A 20,905-nucleotide genomic window follows, 5' to 3' on the forward strand; every position below is an offset into this window, starting at 1 on the left:
GAATCCACCCAGGATGGCAGGGATCCCCATGATGTGCAATGTTCCTCAGGCAGCTGCTCTCACCGCATAGTGAGATCCTCACCTAGTGCCACCAGTTACCACATGCACACTTTCAATCTCTATCTTTATCAGCACTGCCTCACGTGAGCTCTGAGCTGCCCTGTCCCCATTTTCACTTCACTATCTGGCTCACTGCAACGAGAAACATTTTCTCTTAGTTTCAGGCATTAAAGAATGCAAGCTGGAACAATGCAAATACCCACAATCCTCTGGAACACTGCTCCCCTCTCCTCAGTTTCCATCTTTTCTCCTGATCCACCACTTGCTGGGATTCACTTTTCCTTCTGACCTTCTGCTCCCCGATGCTGAGTACTGTACATCCAGCAAAGGTCTCAGTTTTAGCCCTTTGCATTCCTGCCTCAATGAATTTCAGCTAAGAAGTGACACTGAAATCTTCTCTCTTTGGATAGCAATCCTCTTCCCGTCCCATAGACCCCTTCACCCACCACCAACACTCTCCATCCACCATGATCCTTCCCTCTGGCCCTTTACCTGCACTCAACATGTTCATTGAGAATTGTTGACATGACACTGATTGCTTTAATTTTTCTCTTTTTCATTCAAGCAAAACAACCAATTTTTAAAAAATATTATTGGTTGCTCTATTTACAAAATTGCAGATTGTCATAGCTGATGTGCAGCAATTTTTCACAATTATTAAAACATTGTTGGATATGAAGCTCCATGTGAGAAGAAAACACTTAAGAAAACTAATTGTTTTTGCAGCTTTGTAGTGACAGAGATGCAACCAGACAGGGAAAAGCTTAAGGCAAAGTTCCATATGTTAAGAAAACATAGCAATGTATGTGGTCTACTAATGGTCTTTTTGCTTCTCCTGCATGCCTGTAAAGAACATATGTTTACTTTTGCTAATCTCTTCCTTTTTCGATACACATATAAGCATTTACAGTCTGTTTTCATGTCTCCTGATAGCTTATACTCATTCTATTCTTTTTCTATAAATCTCTTGGTCATTCTTTCAGAATTATGAAATCACTGATTTTTGCTAGATGATGAGCCTTTTTATATTAATTTTATATTATATTTTAATCACTGTTTAAACATAGTTGGACCACATTTCTGTTGGATTTTTGTTCTTTAAGGAAATGCCTAATTGTTGTAAATTATAGATTAATTGTTTAAACATTTACCATTGCTATAATTACCTTCAGATTGTTAAACTATATTTTAAGATATATCTGAACCAACTAACAAAATCATTTTCAATATTAATTCAAGTGTAGAATTTAATCAAGCCAGGAAACATGGTGACCAGCTACAACCTATCACACAATTTGAGAATTTGTCTCTTGTATATTCATTAATTTTCTAGTTGCTTCGCTTGATATCACCTAAGTGGCCTTGGACTGATTTTGTCTCTTTGATGTGGAGAGAAAAGTTTCTTAAATTTTGATGTTCCAGAGAAATCCAGAAAAGCACAAAACTCCAGACAGATGACAGCGAAAGTCTAATCCAGTCAGACCTTTATAAAAGGCTGGAGACACAATCACAAACACAGGGTCTTTAGTTGAGGAAAATTAACTTACACAATGCAATAAATTTACACAAGGTGGGAGTAAGAAGTGATATATAACTCTGTTTCTGCAATAATCACAATGGCACTCTTATGGGCCTTCTCAGCAGTTTCTTGAGAATGTATCAAGCTAGTCTAGGAAAAATAAAGAATTTAGAATGAAATATATATTTTATGTATGTGCAACAAGATCAAATTTCAATGAGAACACTGCATCTTTTAGGTGCTTTTAACAAAGTTCTGATGAGATGTGTTTATTAGGTGCTTTATCCTAAATATAAACAGTTTTCCTATGTTCAAATTGTTGATACCTTTAAAAATAAAAGTGCATGGAAATCCAATTTAAACATTTATTCATAAGCATCTTCTAAAGTTTCAGAAAAAACTGCTCATAATAACTCAGCTCTGATCTATTACAATTAATGGACTGAATATAGGGGGGAGAAATACATTTCACCTTTTGGGAAACAGTTACAGAATAGAAGACACTGCAGCTACTGAACTGTAACTTATTATTAGAGGGGATCATATCATAAAGTCCGACACACATTTACAATTAATTACCATTTCTGCCATTTAGCTCAATGTCCGGATTTAACAAGTTCATTTCGTAATTACTTATCTGTTCCCAGGTTTCACTGTAAATTTGCTCATACAAAATACTAACTTGTGTCAAATTTGTATGAATGCTGTCAAACTCATCCAGTTTTCTGCAAGCTTCTGCCAAAGAAACACGATGAACCGGATCCCAGAGTTTTTCCCGCTTTTCTTTCTGTAAAGGAAAATCACAGGACTTTCTTTCCTTCATCTTTTGACAAAATAAAATGCACAGCAATAAATCCATGGCTTATTATCAAATTAAAATGCAAAGCATGTTTTTAAAGAATATATATTATGGCCTTACCTGTATCCTTTCCTTTAACACCTTAGGGTAAAGTTCATACATATTTTTGAGACCAATGTTATATTTTCCAGATGGGTTTATCCAATTTTCAGGAATCTTTAAAAGCAAAACAACAGAGTTGTGTATTGAGTTATGAATTTATCATTGTGGCCAAATCTGATATTCCCAAATATTAAAATAAACTTTTCAGGACCAATAGACTGTAATTTTAACTCTAATTATGAATTAGGGTCATTAACAATACAATTACAGTTCATTAACAAAGGGTAACCTTATCAATGAGTTTTACAGAAAGGTTAGTGTGAGAAAGTCTATAGCCTTAAAACTTGTCTTTAAACAATTAGACTAAAATGTAGTGCTGAATTATAGAACACATTTACTACACTAGAAAATAGACAGCCAGGAAGGCTCAGAAAAAGTGGGGGGAACTTAAGGAATGCAGAAGATAGGGACATCTGTGCTCACCAGGATGCTGTAAGGCAATTAAGAACATTTGCCTTAGCGTCGGTGAATCTGTGTGAATAGGACACCAAGTGATAACATTCACAGCCATTCCTTTGTGAAATTAATGTTTGATTCTGACCCTGAAGTGAAACTCAATACTATCAAAAGCTTTGCAATTAACAGTCAGATGCTGTCAATTACAACGGATTCTTATTACCCCTTGCAAGCGGGGCAGACACAGATAGAAGAAAAAACTTTGCAGTTCCAAGACCCTGACTTGAGAGTTCAAAAGGACACTAGAGAGAGAGAGAGAGAGAGAGAGACCATTTTAGTGCTGATGGAGCCAGTAGAATATTAATTGTTAATGCTTGCCTGCTATGGATTGAATTTAATTTCATTTTGGGACTTTGATGATATTGAGTACCCATTACCAGTTATTAAATACAAACTCTGTAAACGGTAATATTAGTGAAGCTTTAATTTACTTGCTGTCCTTGCAAACCACTTTACAGATCTTACAGACTGCCCCACAGTCAATTCTAACTAATCAGATCTCATGTCTTATTTGAATTTGAATCACAACTCTGAAAAGAAAGCATGTTAATTCAAAGAGTAATGAGTCAGTTTAAATGCAACCTTAAGGCAACATTTCAGCCTCAGGTACAGAATGATTCGGTGCTTAAAATGCAGGAGTCTGATCCTAGCTAGAAATTATTCTAAGCCTAACATTGAAAAGATTCTGGCGCAATGTGTCACGAAGCCATTTTATGATCAAACGTGTGCCCTCCTTGCTAAGAAGCCATTTTGTAAAACAATTGTATCTGACATTAGATTAGATTAGATTAGACTTACAGTGTGGACATGTCGGCTGAACTCTCCAATTAGCTCAGACTGATAAACTCTATCGTAAAGAGGTATCTCACTAGCAGGCACCTAACTTGGCTGAGTTTTTTTCTCACCTGATGAAAGGCTTAGGGTCTGTAGGAGTGATTAGTCAAGCGCACACAGACCTGTCCATTAACTTTTCTTCTTTGCGAATTATTATCTTTCACTGTTTTCTGTCTAATTAAGAACATGCAATGTTTTTTAAAACTTTTGTTTTAAGGAAACCGGAGTAGCCTGTTGAGCCACTTGAAGAGCTGGTACTCTCCTGGGTTATTAGAACCTAGTTAGTTTAGCTTATAGGTATCAGTATTATGTTGCAACAGTGATGCTGTTGGTAAATAAAGGGGATGACTGAAATTAAACTAATCTATCTGTAATAGGGGTTTTTATTCCAGACTTCCAAAGAGTACGATCTCCAGGACAAACTAAGAGAAAGGCTTACAGGTCTGAGTCCATAAGGGATCCCCTGGGGGGTCTCAAATCTCCACTTTAACAAGTAACATGAAAGTGAAAATCTTTGTCAATTAACTGGGGAAACAAAACCACCCATAATGGAGCACAGAATAATTGAAAGCAATTTCTGCATGTGCACATTATTCCACAAAAGAGCAGATTCTCAGAGCTGGTGTCAGCTTCATTGGACTAACTAGAGTGAATGGAGACTCTTTCACCAACTTTGCTACTGGAAAATGTGACATAGACAATTAGATTGAGAAAATAATTTGTCTTTCTGGTTTTGTCTTCCATTACTCTTTTCACACATAGGACATTCAAGAGTGCACCAAAACTGGCAAAGTAGCCTTGAAGTTAGCCTTAATCAGGAGTTAAAACAATGACTGCAGATGCTGGAAACCAGATTCTGGATTAGTGGTGCTGGAAGAACACAGCAGTTCAGGCAGCATCCAAAGTGCCTGAACTGCTGTGCTCTTCCAGCACCACTAATCCTTAATCAGGAATGTAATGTCAAGAAGCATGGCAGTGAATGTGCACGGAGCAAAACCTTGTAACAACAAAGTTCATGACAAGACAAAGTCATGACTCCTGTTAAGAAATAAATATTGGCAACCAAACAGATACTGCCATGGGATCTACCATGTCGATCCAATATGGCAAATGTGGTCTCCATGTAACACCTCATTTGAGATGCGATATCTCTGACAATTGTAGATGATCTTCCACTTTCTGAATATATAAAACTGAACCTGAGAACCCTGAAGTGATCCTGACCAGTACACCAGTGGGAATTGTCCAGAATTGTTCAACTTCTAATGTGGAATTCCCTGTTGTCTGGGACCCTGCATGATTCTGACTTTCTTTCAAGGTCACTGGTCTAGAGTGGGAGACTTGGCAGATCCAGTTTATCTTGATAATTACCTCAAAATATCTAGAAATTGGGGAATTCCACATGAGGTCTCCCAATCAGCCTATAAACACCCTCCAGTCTGAATGCTGTGTTACAAGATCCAACCCAATGACTGTCCCAACCCCCCATCTGTGGAATGAACAATCCATCCATAAACTCAACTGGGGTTCACCCAGACACATGGCCTGACATGAATTGTTTTTGCTTCATCTCTCTTCATGCCTGTTTTGCTTTTCTACCATTACATTTTGGCTCTGATATCACTCGTCTCTTCTAGGTTGTTTCTCACCAGCTTTCATCGAAAGTACAGTTTAACAGTGAAAGGAACCATCAATGATCCCAGGTTGTATTTAGGTTGAGAATCGTGGGGGAAATTCAGTGGTTCCCTTCCCATCACATTCTATATATTTTCACCCTCCTTCTGCATTTGATTTGTTCACTCAATCCTCACACACTGAACGGTTTTCTCCTTTTCCTCTCTCTCCATTTCAAGATTTAATTTGCTTTAAAAAAAAATCAAAAACCGATCCAGAGACAATTAAATAATGATTCTGTTTTATCAATTAGAATTTTTGGTCAGAATTTTGTCAGTGGCTTACTATTCCCACCAGTTGAATCTAAACGAAGAACTTCTCCCGTTCTTTTATTTTGCATCCGATTAGGATCGGAATTTAAGATGCTGGAGTGCGCACAAGAGACACTTGTGAATAAAACATGAGGGAAGTTATACTGTGATAAAAGTTGCCATTCTCTGACAATGCTGCAGATACAGTGAGCCACATGCATGTACACACACACATTCTCACAGATCCTCTCTCGCTCTCTCTCACACACACACTCACCCCCCCACGCCAAGTACACAGCCTCTCACAGGCTTATACTCCATCACACTCACGCACACACTCTACCAAGCATGCACACACACTCCCACTCACTCTCTTCTCTCTCTCACCTCTCTCTACCCCCCCTCTCCCTCACACACATGCACACACATATATAAGTCGATGAGGTGAATTTGCATTTGCACAATTGTATTTGGAAATGCACAAAAAGCACACAATATGCAGGCTGTCAGTGCAGGCAGTCAATCCATATTATATTTTACAAAGTGCTCCTTTGGTAACAGAACCAATCTGACTCATGGTTGGGATACAGACAGACACTAACTTCACATCTTTAATACATTGTCTGAACCGAGATGTCATTTTTTAAATAAAACCTTAAGTTATCTTGAGAATTGACTTAAAAGAAGTTCTAGTATTTACATATTAATGAACCGAAACCTGCAATCCATTCTAAAGGGTGAAACACTAATAGCAATCTAGGTTTGTTTAATATATTGTTTCAGTTATCTGACATTGTGATCTTTTGCTATAAAAGTCTGTGTCTTATGATCCTGCTCCACAACCACCTGATGAAGGGGCAGTGGTCTGAAAGCTAGTGTTTCCAAATAAACCTGTTGGACAATAACCTAATGTTGTGTGATTTTTAATGTTGCCCACCCAGTCCAACACCGGCACCTCCCCATCATGGCTACCACTATATTCTAGGAGAGTTTCTTCCCTGCTGCTACTAAACTTCTGAATGGTCCTCTAAATTTTAAATTTAAATGTTGATGTTACTCTCTGTGCACCTTCACTGCAGCCATAACATTATATTGGTCATTCTGTTCTATTGCCCTAATGTACTTTGTACGGTATGATCTACCTATGTTGTACATAAAACAAAACTTTTCACTGTAACTCAGTACATGTGACAATAATAAATTAAATAAAATCATTCAACACATACATTGAGGTAACTGAATGCAACAGAAAACAGATATGCTACATTAGACTGCAAAATTCAATGTCAAATCATAGAGTCTCAGTTCCAGGGAGGAAACAAACTCCAGGGTGAAGCTAAGGACTTCTTCATTAGATTCATGCACTGAACTGTCTCTTGATGTTAGAGTGAAGTACATGAATCTAAAAAGCTCAAAAGTTGACTGATATTCATTGCAAACTGTGTAATTTTTCCTCAAAAATGCAGCTATTAACGGTATTGCTATAGGCCACCTGCACGACTAAATTAACATGTACAAGTCTGTGTTTGTTGTACAGCGGCAGCACTTTCATTCCGAGGTTAGAAGATTATCAGTGTGTGTCCCCCTTTCTCGAGATTCGAGCACAGATTAAGGCTGCAGGGCTGCATGCAGTCCTGTCTTTTCATTGAGTTGCAAAATGTTTAGCTGTGTGAAAGAACACAAAGCGCTCTTAGGAGGACTGCAGTGAGGTTCTCCACACTATATCCTGAATTACAGCTCAATCACATAAAACAGATGATCTGGACAATTATCTTTCATCTGTTATAGGGTCTTACTGTCCACAAAATAGCTCCTGTATTTCTAATCACTATTTCAGAGTTTACACATTCCAACCAACAAAATTTGGACATTTTTTACCTAAAAACTGCCAGTCATGGAAAGAAAAGGAAATCCAAATAGAGATAACTATGAATAAAAAAATTATTGCTTTGTGGTTATGCAAGGAATTACAAAAATATATGCTCAATCTTATGAAGAGTTTTCATTCAGACAAATATCCCATGTATTGAAAGTCAGTAGAACGGATAGGTTATGGAGTCTGACAACACAGAAACAGGACCTTTGGTCCGACCAGTCCATGCCAAATATAATTCTAAACTAAATTAGTCCCACCTGCCTGCTCCTGGCCTATATTCCTCCAAACCTTTCCGATCATGTACTTATCTAAGTGTCTTTTAAACGTTGTAACCATACCCGCATCCACCACTTTTTCAGGAAGTTCATTCCAAATACAAAGTAATTGTAACTTTTAGTAGAAAATTAGTCATTTAATTTGTGCTGGATATGCATGCAGGCACGTACAGTGACTATGTACAGGAGTTTGAAATTTATTACAAAATAAAACCAAATCAATGAGATGGGGAGGGGCTGGTTAGTTCTGTTAGGTAAAAACAATGACTGCAGAAGCTGGAAACCAGATTCTGGATTAGTGGTGCTGGAAAAGCACAGCAGTTCAGGCAGCATCCGAGGAGCAGTAAAATTGATGTTTCGGGCAAAAGCCCTTCGTCAGGAATACAGGCAGTAAGCCTGAAGCGTGGAGAGATAAATGAGGGGGGGGGGTGAGGAGAAAGTAGCATAGAGTACAATAGGTGAGTGGGGGAAGGGGATGAAGGTGATAGGTCATGGAGGAGGGTGGAGTGGATAGGTGGAAAAGAAGATAGGCAGGTAGGACAAGTCATGGGGACAGTGCTGAGCTGCAAGTTTGGAACTGGGGTGAGATGGGGGAAGGGGAAATGAGGAAACTGTTGAAGTCCGCATTGATGCCCTGGGGTTAAAGTGTTCTAAGACGGAAGATGAAGCGTTCTTCCTCCAGGCGTCAGGTGGTGAGGGAACGGTGGTGAAGGAGACCCAGGACCTCTATGCCCTCGGCAGAGTGGGAGGGGGAGTTGAAATATTGGGCCACAGGGCGGTGTGGTTGATTGGTGCGGGTGTCCCGGAGATGTTCCCTAAAGCGTTCTGCTAGGAGGCGTCCAGTCTCCCCAATGTAGAGGAGACCGCATCGGGAGCAACGGATACAATAAATGATATTGATGGATGTGCAGGTAAAACTTTGAAGGATGTGGAAGGCTCCTTTAGGGCCTTGGATGGAGATGAGGGAGGAGGTGTGAGCGCAGGTTTTGCAATTCCTGCAGTGGCAGGGGAAGGTGCCAGGACGGGAGGGTGGGTTGTAGGGTGGCGTGGACCTGACCAGGTAGTCACGGAGGGAACGTTCTTTGCGGAAGGCGGATAGGGGTGGGGAGGGAAATATATCCCTGGTGGTGGGGTCCGTTTGGAGGTGGCGGAAATGTCGGTGATGATTTGGTTTATGCGAAGGTTGGTAGGGTGGAAGGTGAGCACCAGGGGCGTTCTGTCCTTGTTATGGTTGGAGGGGTGGAGTCTGAGGGCAGAGGTGTGGGATGTGGATGAGATGCGTGGGAAGGGAAATTGCAGTCTCTAAAGAAGGAACCCATCTGGTGTGTTCTGTGGTGGAACTGGTCCTCCTGGGAGCAGATATGGCGAAGGCGGAGGAATTGGGAATATGGGATGGCATTTTTGCAGGAGGTAGGGTGGGAAGAGGTGTAATCCAGGTAGCTATGGGAGTCAGTGGGTTTGTAAAAAATATCAGTGTCAAGTCGGTCGTCATTAATGGAGATGGAGAGGTCCAGGAAGGGGAGGGAGGTGTCAGAGATGGTCCAGGTAAGGCAGTCATCAATGCAGTGGAAGAAGAGGTGGGGAGTGGTGCCGGTGTAATTACGGAAGATGGACTGTTCTACGTAGCCAACAAAGAGACAGGCATAGCTGGGGCCCACACAGGTGCCCATGGCTACCCCTTTGGTCTGGAGGAAGTGGGAGGATTCGAAGGAGAAATTGTTACGGGTGACGACCAGTTCGGCCAAACGAATGAGAGTGTTGGTGGAAGGGTATTGTTGGGGACGTCGGGAGAGGAAAAAACGGAGGGCTTGGAGGCCCTGGTCATGGCGGATGGAGGTGTGGAGGGACTGGAATTCCATGGTTAGTTCTGTTGGCTGGATGGCTAGCATCCCATTTAGTAAAATGTAATAGTTTTTTTAAAAAAAGAGTTTGAATTTCAAACTGGTGGCATATGAGTATTGGTCTATTTTTGTGAAGTGGTTTAAAATTTAACTAGATCAGTGTTCCTAGAACAATGACTTCAGACCAGTTTGTATCAGACAGCCGGTAAGTGTTTCGCCTCCTGGAGTGTTCATGGAAGCTTGCTTGTACTGAGGGGGTTTACCACAGGAGGCAAAACATTAAGCTTTTAGATGTAGCAGAATCTAGGATGAACAAGTTTTGTTTTAATTTGGTTCAAAGAAGTCTGACTGGTGTCAGAAGTGAGTATAGTCTCTCTGGCGCTCCTAGGAAAGGCAATTGTTCACAGCAGGTACGGGAATAAGTTATTTCGGTGAAAAAATGTGGGTTGCCAAAATTCCAGACCACAGTATTTGGTTAGAATGGCTCAGATGATTTAAAAAAATGAGACATTCTAAGTTCTCAGTTGGTTGAACACTCCAGGAAAAAGACTTCATGGCTCACAGTTCAGGCACTGAGAAGTAGTTAAATTATATACAGCCTGGACCTGGAAGAAATATATCAATGGATTTTGATTAACTATAACGATTTTGTTTTGCCGGGTATGTTGAAATCTATTATGTTTAGATAGCTTGGTTCAGTTTTCCTTTTTGCACAATCCATGTTAGTTTGATTGTTATAATCAGCCCTTCAGTCTGGTTAGTCTATGTTCCAGCGAAAGACTGCCACGTTAAAAAAAACAAAATATGATCTATCATCTGACTTCCTTAGTTGTGATATCAGATGGTATAATAACTGCATAAAAATGACAATCTTTTAGAAATGCACCATTATTATCTTAAAGTATGCCATTATTACCTTAAGCATCCTTCCTGAAAGGCCCATAATTTTCCCATCTTTTGGCTCCACTACTGTGGATGTGTTCACATCCCCACTCCCTGTGGTATCTATGATGTCAATAATTTTGGGTTTTCCATCACTCGTGATCTGCAAATAAATTATTTTTAGTTAGATACCATCAGTTGTGGTACTGTAGCATAACAATAATTACTCTCAGCAAACAGTCACGTAATAGTCTGCAGTAACTATTCTGAGCCATAACGTGATTTTTTGAAGCACTTTGAAAAGACTTGCAGCTGTTTTTATTGGGTTTTAAATCATACTGAAAGAATCTGCTAAAATATCAAACTGAAATTCGAGTGCGTTTTCATCAACAGTGAGTGAATGGCATGTGACGTTTTGGGAGGAAATCTAATTTTCTTCCACATTCTCAACTTGTGTCATTTTCCTCTGACCTTTTTCTGAGACAGAAATGCCTGGTTTTCAAATCACAAACAGCCACCAGGTTGGGGTCAGGTTCCCCATTTTAAATGTGGAATGAGAATCAGATTTCCACATATTCACTTTTTATCTGATGGTGTGATAGTTTAGAAGCAGATTACAAGCACATCAGGTCATTGAGTTCGTAAAGAAAATGGCAAATCTGCTCAGGAGTTGGGAACATTCTGTGTCGAAGTCTAGCAAGCACAAATGTTTTGACATTTGCAAATGTCAGTACTATATCAGGTCCTCTTTGGTAATGTAGAATTTCTTAAAGCAGGAATTCATAATGGGGAGTTACTCTATTAAGGTAAGTTGACCCAAGTTGGCTAGCATTGTTTCACTGTTCATGTTACAGTAATTTTCCAATACAGAAAGTACCATTCATCATGTATTAAACAATACAAAAAAGTTCAAAGTTTGGGAGAAGATTTGTAGCTCGGGTGCTCGTTGTTGTGGTTCTGTTCGCCGAGCTGGGAGTTTTTGTTGCAAACGTTTCGTCCCTTTTCTAGGTGACATCCCCAGTGCTTGGGAGCCTCCTGTGAAGCGCTTCTGTGATGTTTCCTCCGGCATTTATAGTGGTTTGTCTCTGCCGCTTCCGGTTGTCAGTCGCTGTCCGCTGCAGTGGCCGGTATATTGGGTCCAGGTCGATGTGTTTGTTGATGTATTTGTTGAAACGTTTGCAACAAAAACTCCCAGCTCGGCAAACAGAACCACAACAATACAAAAAAGTCTTCTCTCTCTGTGCAGTTTTCATACCCTGATTTCATTATGCTGGCAAATTTGGTTATTTAAGATAAGCCGCTAAAGTCTGTACCTGCTTTCCCCTACACTGCTTGACAGGCAATGTACTGTGAAATCAATACCTGTTGTCAGTGGAGCGCGATGCTTTTGTTATGACAGTTGTTCTATTGTAAACACTTGACTTGATTTCACAAGCTTCAGCTCAGGTGGTCTTGCTATTCCAAAACCAACTGCAACACCTTCAAGCCTTTCGTGTAACAATACATAATTTGTATATAATATGATGCAGCATCTTGTTTACAAATCTACGTGGCACTTCAAAATTACCAATTTTTTTAATGTTCGCAATGTTTGGTCAGCTTCAATGAATTGAAGGGTTTTTTTAAAAACCATTAAAGGTTTAATGGTTTTCCAATGATTTCAAAATAATTCCCATTATTTTGATACCTGAGAAATGTACATTCTGTATACCGGGTAGGTGACTATGGAGGAGAGATACAGAGGCAGCACGCAGATGTCATGGGCAGGCATGGGAACCTAAGGTCGCATGGGGAATCTGAGGTGCATGTCGCTGGGTTGGGTGGGGAATAGAAATGGCATGGCAAAGGTTAGGTTGTATTTGAGGAAAGATGTGACATGTGAGGTGATAGTTGAGGTTAAAGGGTCTTTAAATGAGGTTGAGAGATGGCCTGCTGTGTGAAGACCCAAGGCCTCCTAGCTCATCTCCACAATGGTGCCCCATTGCACTTGAAAAATGCACTGTGAACCTGACTCCCCTTGTGAGAAACCATAAAAATGCCCGTAAACACACGTGCAAATGAGCAGGAGTAGGCTAACCTACTGCCCCAACATTCAATAAAATCATGGCTGAATGGATTGTAGCCTCAATTCCATATCCCCACTCACCAAAAGAAACACTAATTCCCTTCTTAGTCATGAATTTAACTACCTATATCTTATTCAATGAAGCCAGATCTACCATTGTCCAGAATCATAATGCTGAAAGAAAACAAATTCTCCCCCATAAACAAAAACAGAAATTGCTGCAAATGCTCAGCAGGTCTGACAGCATCTGTGAAGAAAACACAGAACATAACAACACCCTTCGATGTTGCACCGACCTGTGAAACCAAACTGAAGCCTATCTAACCTACACTATTCCATTTCCATTTCCATCCATAGGCTTATCCAACGACCACTTAAATGCCCTTAAAGTTGGTGAATCTATTACTGTTGCAGGCAGGGTGTTCCACGCCCCTACTACTCTCAGAGTAAAGAAATTATCCCTGATATCTGTCCTATATCTATCACCCCTCAATTTAAAGCTATGTTCACTTGTGCTAGCCATCACCATCTGAGGAAGAAGGCTCTCACTGTCCACCCTATCTAACCGTCTGATGATCTTATATGTCTCAATTAAGTACCTTCTCTCTAATAAAAACAGCCTCAAGTCCCTCTCCTTTCCTCATAAGACCTTCCCTCCATACCAGGCAACATCCCAGTAAATCTCCTCTGAACCTTTTCTAAGTCTTCCACATCCTTCCTATAATGCAGTGACCAGAACTGTACACATACAATACTGTGACCGCACCTGAGTTTTGTAAGGCTGCAGCATGACCTCATGGCTTCAAAATGCAATCCCTGAACCAATAAAATCTAATACACTGTGTGCCTTCTTAACAACCCCATCAACCCGAGTGGCAAATTTCAGGGTTCTAGGTACATGGACACCAAGACCTCTCTGCTCTATTACACTACCAAGAATCTTACCATTAGCCCAGAACACTTCATTCCTGTTATTCCTTCCAAAGTGAATCACCTCACACTTTTCTGCATTAAACTCCATTTGCCACCTCTCAACCCAGCTCTGCAGCTTATCTATGTCCCTCTATAACCTGCAACATTCTTTGTCACCATCCACAACTCCACCCTTGTATCCCCTCATCCAAGTCATTTATAAAAATGACAAACAACAGTGGATACAAAACAGATCTGGTAAATGAATTCCAGGATGAACATTTCCCATCAACCGCCACCTTCTGTTATCTTTCAGCTAGTCAATTTCTGATCCAAACCACTAAATCACTCTCAATCCCATGCCTCCGTATTTTATGTAATAGCCTACCGTGGGGAACCTTATCAAACTCCTTACTGAAATCCATATCCACATCAACCGTGTTACCCTTGTCCACCTGTTTGGTCAACTTCACATCGCCGACCCAATAAGGTTTATGAGGCATGACCAACCCTTCACAAAACCATGTTGACTATGCTTAATCAAATCATTCCTTTCTAGATGATTATAAACCCTATCTCTTATAACCTTTTCCAACACTTTACCCACAACCAAAGTAAGGCTCACTGATCTATAATTACCAGGGTTGTCTCTACTCCCCTTCTTGAACAAGGGAGCAACATTTGCTATCTTCCAGTCTACCGGCACTATTCCTGGAGACAATGATGACATAGAGATCAAAGCGAAAGGTTCTGCAATCTCCTCCCTGGCTTCCCAGGGAATCTGAGGATAAATGCCATCCAGCCCGGGGGACTTATCTATTTTCACACTTTCTAGAATTGCTAACACGTCTTCCTTGTGAACTTCAATCCTTTCTAGTCTAGTAGCCTGTATCTCAGAATTTTCCTCAACAACATTGTCTTTTTTCCAGTGTGAACACTGATGAAAAATATTTAGCACTTCTGCATCACCTCTGACTCCACACACAACTTCTCACGACTATCCTTGACTGGCCCTAATCTTACTCTTATCATTCTGTTATGCCTGATATACCTATAGAAAGCCTTAGAGTTTTCCTTGATCCTATCCACCCAACAACTTCTCTTCTGGCTCTTCTTAGCTCTCTCTTTAGGTCTTTCCTGGCTAACTTGTAACTCTCAAATACCCTAACTAATCCTTCACATCTCGCCCGAACATAAGCCTTCATCTTCCTCTTGACAAGAGCTTCAATGTGTTTAGTAAACCACGGCTACCTCGCCCAACAACCTCCTCCCTGCCTGACAGGTACATGCTTATTATTCTATGTTCAAGTTGACTTTGAGCTATCGGAGAGGCTGAACAGACTGAGGCTGTTTTCCCTAGAGCGTCAGAGGTGTGATCTTGTAGAGGTTTACAAAATCATGAGGGGCATGGATAGGATAAATAGACTATTTTTTTTTCCCTGAGATGGTGAAGTCCAGAACTAGAGAGCATACAGTCAGGGTGAGAGGGGAAAGATATAAAAGAGACGTAAGGGGCAACCTTTTCATACAGAGGATGGTATGTGTATGGAATGAGCTGCCAGAGGAAATGGTGGAGGCTTGTACAATTGCAACATTTAAGAGGCATCTGGATGGGTATATGCGTAGGAAGGGTTTGGAGAGAAATGGGCCGGATGCTGGCTGGTGGGACTAGATTGGGTTGGGATATCTGGTCGGCATGGACGAAAGGGTCTGTTTCCATGCTGTACATCTCTATGACTCTATGACTGTCAAACCTCTCGTTTGTCACATACAGATAAAGTTATACCTCTATTTGATTGTTGAAATTATATACATATTAAAGGAGACAAGAAGGCCAGATGAGGACATTAGAGAGAAAGAAATAGATGGTTATGATGACAGATGAGTAAAGGAGCAGGATCATGTGGAAGATAAAAATTAGCATGGATTAGTTGTCTCAATGGCTAGTTTCTGTGCCATTGATCCTATGTAATTGTACATAACTGTGATTTGCAAAGGTTTAACGAAGCTCCTTACATTTGAACAACCAAGCCTCTACTTACCAGGTAGCTTTGCCAAATTTAGTTGGAGGCATTCCTGTAGGATTGGTCTTGTGATTTCCAGGAATCATTTACAACAGCTGAGTGCCACGTAGTTGAGTATTTTTGCCTTTGGCTTTGCATTATATGTTATTGGAAACAAGTTGCAAGAATCAGGAGCCAATTGTGAGAGGGAGCAGGCGGTTAGAACAAGGGCACGGGAAGAAGGGGTAAGCAGAAGTGGAGAAGTGATTTGCAGTGGGGAAACCAGAGGGGAGAAATCTTTCATAACATAATTACAGCTAACGTATGGATAACAAACAATGCAGCAATGCTCAGATAACCTTCATAATTAGCAGTAACACAACAACTCACTAATAGTTATTGATTTAATACTCAATGACTCGCATTTATATTGTAACTTTCATGCAAAACATCCCAAGCTATTTCACATCAAAACAGAATACTGAGTCTTATAAGGAGACACTAGGGTAGATGATTTGTAAAAGACCAGTCGAGAAAGTATGTTTTAAGGATTTTCCTAAAATGAGGAAAGAGATACATGGAGGTTCGAAGGGGAAATCACAGCAGAAGTTGCCTTCTTTTTAAATATTTATCTCATTGTCTTTGAATTTATGCTTTCTCCTCTAGTCCCAGCCACGGTTAAAACATAATAACTCTTAATTCAAGAACCTGTTTTCCCTTGTTTCTGTATCCTCGTTCGCTACCTGGATACCAGTGAAAGAAACTTTCATTACTGGCCCATATTAAATTCTCAGGTGTCACTTACCACATTACCAGCAGCTCCTTCCTCAGTTCTTTTTCACACTGTTGCAGCTCCCTGCTCTGTGGGAAATGCTGGACCCCATGCTGACAAACATCTTCTCTGAATGACCCCTCCCCATCCCCACTAAACAGGCCCATTACCCCCTTAATTTTCCATTCCAGTCTCCCCTCACTCCATTCCCCAAATCATTCTCACCTTAAGTTCACAGACCTTTCTCACCTCCCAAATTCTGGAGACAACCAGGATTTGAAGTTTCCCATGATTAAATTTCCCACTTGAAGTCAGATAATGCTGTGATGGTGATCAATATCAAAATCTCCATTTACAGAGGGAAACTGAAATTACTGATCTCCCACTGAGAGGCTCTGCCACTAAATTACTATTATTCTGACAGCTTTAGATGACCGAGCTAAAGGGCATAATTTACCTCCTTTTCCTACAACAGAAATTATGAAACTTCCACACTCAAGAACAGATCACAGATTTTCATAACAAGCATCACTAAAAACAACAGGTTTTATTGCTCAGTATCTCTTTACAATGGAAACTTCAAAACATTATGCTCCAATTTTATTTCTTCCAATGCTTTGCTTGCTCAAATAATATATTTTTCTTTGGAATTTTTTCAAACCGTACTTGACTGTAGTACTTTGAAACTGGCATCTGGCCTTGTTTGCATGCCCAATTAGGCTTTGCAATGTGTCCATCTCCGTTTTGGAAGGTGCTGTATCTTTCTGTGAAGTTTGAATATGACTAGTGGCAATAGGCTGGCTTTTCCCAAATAACTGCAGAGGCATAAGAATAATCAGAAGAGAGTCCTTTGAAGAAGAGTCATGTTGGACTCAAAAAAATTAAAACTAAATTAAAAACCAAAAGAACTATGGATGCTATAAATCAGAAACAAAAACAGAAATTGCTGGAAAAACTCAGCATGTCTGGCGGCATCTGTGAAGAGAAACATCAGTTCTGAGGAAGGGTCACTGGACCTGAAACATTAACTCTGATTTCGCTCTACAGATGCTGCCAGACCTGCTGAGTTTCTCCAGTATTCCCTATGCTACTGAATTCTCCATGCTATTGTATACTCTTCTACAGTACCATCCTCAACTTTTCTAAATTTGTTAAACTCTGACCACAACCATAAGCAGTCAACAAATCACCTTTCTGATAAACTTAATCCACCATAAGTTAACAATCTGTCCAATTTATCCATGCTCAAATCATCCAGCTCGAATTCTGCAAAAGAAAAAAACTTTCCTTCTTTTCTTGCATCTGTATTGCAGTGAAATGTTAAGGCCACACTTTGCTTCCACTTTGGCAAAGTAGTAATCAAAGTCCACACTGTAGCTTCATTCTTCTATTTGTCATTCGGCTCATTTTCAGAAAAGAGGAGCAGGTAATGAAATCCTAAGTTCACTTTAACCCAATCACCTCTTGTTACCAATATTGCAAACTGTAGTGAAACACACAGGTCTCTGAAGGTAACAGGGCAGCAGATATGATGGTCAAGACCAGGATATCAAAGCAGGAATGTTATAGTCTAACTGCTAGTAATATCAGTTCTGTGTATATTGGGCAGCAACCAGGGAACAGGCAATAAGTAACTGGCAAAAGCATTAGATGGGAACTGAAGTCTATCTTTTCCAACCAAAAGGAGTTCAGAACTCAAGGCCTGAATGCATGTAGAGAAAGAAACCTTTACCACATTTAAAAAACACCTAGATATTTATTATTGAGACCACACTTGGAATAGTGTGTGCAGTTCTAGTCTCCTTTCCCGATGGAGGCAGTGCAACAAATATTTACTAAACCAATTCCTGAGATGGCTGATGCAAGAAGAGAGATTGAATTGGTTTGGACAATATCCACTGGCTTTTAGAAGAATGAGGAGGAGCTCACAGAAACCTGCCAGGACTAGACAGGGTAAATGCAGGGAGGATATTCCTAATGACCAGGTATCTAAATCAAGGGTCACAGTTTAGGAAATACAGAGTAGGTTTCATAGGACTGAATGAGGAGAAATTTCCAAATCACCAGTGTGCTGAGCCTGTGGAATTCTTTACCTCAGAAAGCAGCTGAGATCAAAACATTGAATATTTTCAAGAAGGAGTTGGATAAGATTGTTAGAGGTAAAAGGATCAAAGGGTATGGAGAGAAAGTGGGAGCAGGGGTCTGAGTTGATGATCAGCCATGATCCTATTGAATAGCAGAATAGGCTCAAAGGGCCAACCTGCCTTATTTCTGCTCCTGTTTTTCATCTTTCTAAAGTGCCTTAACCCTTAGGACCCCAGGCAGGAGCTGGAAAGTTGGATTCGACCGTATGACTCGTTCAACCAGCATGAACATAATGGCTGAGCGGACTCCTTCTGTGTCATAAATCAATCCCCATTTCTGATCGGTCATCATGATTGGTATCAGTTACATAACATTGGCTTGAATAACCAAACATAATTGAGTATGAGGCATTATTTCCAGTTGAGTGTTCATAATACGCACTTAAAAATAGATTTTGGCCTTCTCATTGCAATTAAAAATATAATAACATATGTGAAATGAAAAACATATATTAAACATCTAAAATGACCTCACAAAAGACTTACTGCAATACTCTATCAAAATTTAAACTAATCTTAAAATGGTTACTCAACTGGTTTTACACTTTAAATAATTATTTGTAATCATCTTATACAAGCAGGGATATTAGCACAGCACCACAAAACCCTTGTTTCACACCTTTAGCTTCTTTTTAAAATCAACCCATGCAGACACGTTGTGACACACCTCCACGGCAGGCAGGCCCTGAATCTGGACCTTCTGCCCAGAGACAGGGACACAACCACTGTAGGACAAGGCCCTCTGGTCACACTTTGTAATAAAATATTTTGAGTCAACCTACTCAGATATGTTCTGAGACACTTCTGAGGCAGGAGGGATTTGAAGCAAAACTTTATGGCCCAGGAGTACATACATGGGCAGCACGGTGGTTAGCACTGCTGCCTCACAGCGCCAGAGACCCATGTTCAATTCCCACCTCTGGCGACTGACTGTGTGGAGTTTGCACGTTCTCCCCGTGTCTGCATGGGTTTCCTCCGGGTGCTCCGGTTTCCTCCCACAGTCCAAAGATGTGTGGGTCAGGTGAATTGGCCATGCTAAATTGCCCATAGTGTTAGGTAAGAGGTAAATGTAGGTGTATGGATGGGTTGCGCTTCGGCAGGTCGGTATGGACTTGTTGGGCCGATGGGCCTGTTTCCACACTGTAAGTAATCTAATCTAACCTTACATTTTATAAGGTCCTCATTAGCACTAAATCCTAAATTAGGCTATCCCTAATTTGTAAGACAGGTACAAATTTCCACCTCATTTTCTAACTTGACAAGATGCAGGGAAGCTTGTCTCATTCTGTTATGGGAGGTAGGAATCTGTGCGACTGGGGAAAGCACAGTTTACCTTGAATCACATTGAAGGGCACATGGTCTGTTTTACATTTAAAAACTGTACATGAACATGCTATTTTCATACTTTGCTAAGAAATGAAACAGTGACTGAAAAATAATTATATTGCAAACTGACACTCCAAATCAACCATTAAACTGGGCTTGTTCATTGTCAACACACCATCAGTCCCAAAGGAAAATCCTGGAGACCTTTTAGTGTGCAACTTTGATTGGAAATTCACCACAGTACATGGGTCATAAACAAAAACAGAAATTTCTGAGAAACTCAGCAGGGCTGCCAGCACCTGTGCATTCTCTCCACAGATACTAGCCATGATGTGGAGGTGCTGGTGTTGGACTATAGTGGACCACACAACACCAGGTTATAGTCCAACAGGTTTATTTGGAAGTACTAGCTTTCAGACTGCTGCTCCTCATCAGCTAACTAGTGGGGCAGGATCAAAAGACACTGAATTTATTACAAAAGATCAGTGCCGTGCAATTAAAAAGATATATTGAACAGCAATCTAGGTTCATTCAATAAATTGTTTTAAATGCATTACAATGTGACCTTCTGTTATAAACTCAGTGTCTTATGATCCTGTCCTAACAGTTACATGATGAGGGAACGACGCTCTGAAAGCTAGTATTTCCAAATAAATCTATTGGAGCATAATCTGAGTAATTTTTAACACGGGGAAAAGTGAGGTCTGCAGATACTGGAGATCAGAGTGGAAAATGTGTTGCTGGAAAAGCGCAGCAGGTCAGGCAGCATCCAAGGAGCAGGAGATTCGACGTTTCAGGCACAAGCCCTTCTTCAGGAATCTTTCTTCTTTCCTGAAGAAGGGCTCATGCCCGAAACGTCGATTCTCCTGCTCCTTGGATGCTGCCTGACCTGCTGGGCTTTTCCAGCAGCACATTTTCAGCTCTAATTTTTAACACTGTCCACAGATACTGGCAGAGCTCATCCAGAAAATTCAGTTTGTTTCAGATTTCCAGCATGGATAGTTCTTTGCTTTCTTTTGGGTGTCTGGGTCAGCCCCAGCAGTGAGCAGCACTT

At 40.5% G+C, this 20,905-nt stretch overlaps 1 protein-coding gene across 4 annotated transcripts in view; it reads right to left on the reverse strand.

Moving 5' to 3' along the window:
• Nucleotides 1–20,905, reverse strand: part of tpp2 (tripeptidyl peptidase 2) — a 98,832-nt gene that overhangs the window by 77,203 nt on the left and 724 nt on the right. For all 4 annotated transcript variants that reach the window (XM_060825799.1, XM_060825798.1, XM_060825797.1 and 1 more), the window contains exons 2-4: nt 10,664–10,792; nt 2,499–2,594; nt 2,262–2,366 (exon numbers count right to left, since the gene is read on the reverse strand). In XM_060825799.1, coding sequence (XP_060681782.1) covers nt 2,262–2,366; nt 2,499–2,594; nt 10,664–10,792 — 330 coding nt within the window. The remainder of the gene's footprint in view (nt 1–2,261; nt 2,367–2,498; nt 2,595–10,663; nt 10,793–20,905) is intronic.

Source organism: Hemiscyllium ocellatum, chromosome 6 (genome assembly GCF_020745735.1).
Source record: "Hemiscyllium ocellatum isolate sHemOce1 chromosome 6, sHemOce1.pat.X.cur, whole genome shotgun sequence".
NCBI classification, from domain to species: Eukaryota; Metazoa; Chordata; class Chondrichthyes; order Orectolobiformes; family Hemiscylliidae; genus Hemiscyllium; species Hemiscyllium ocellatum.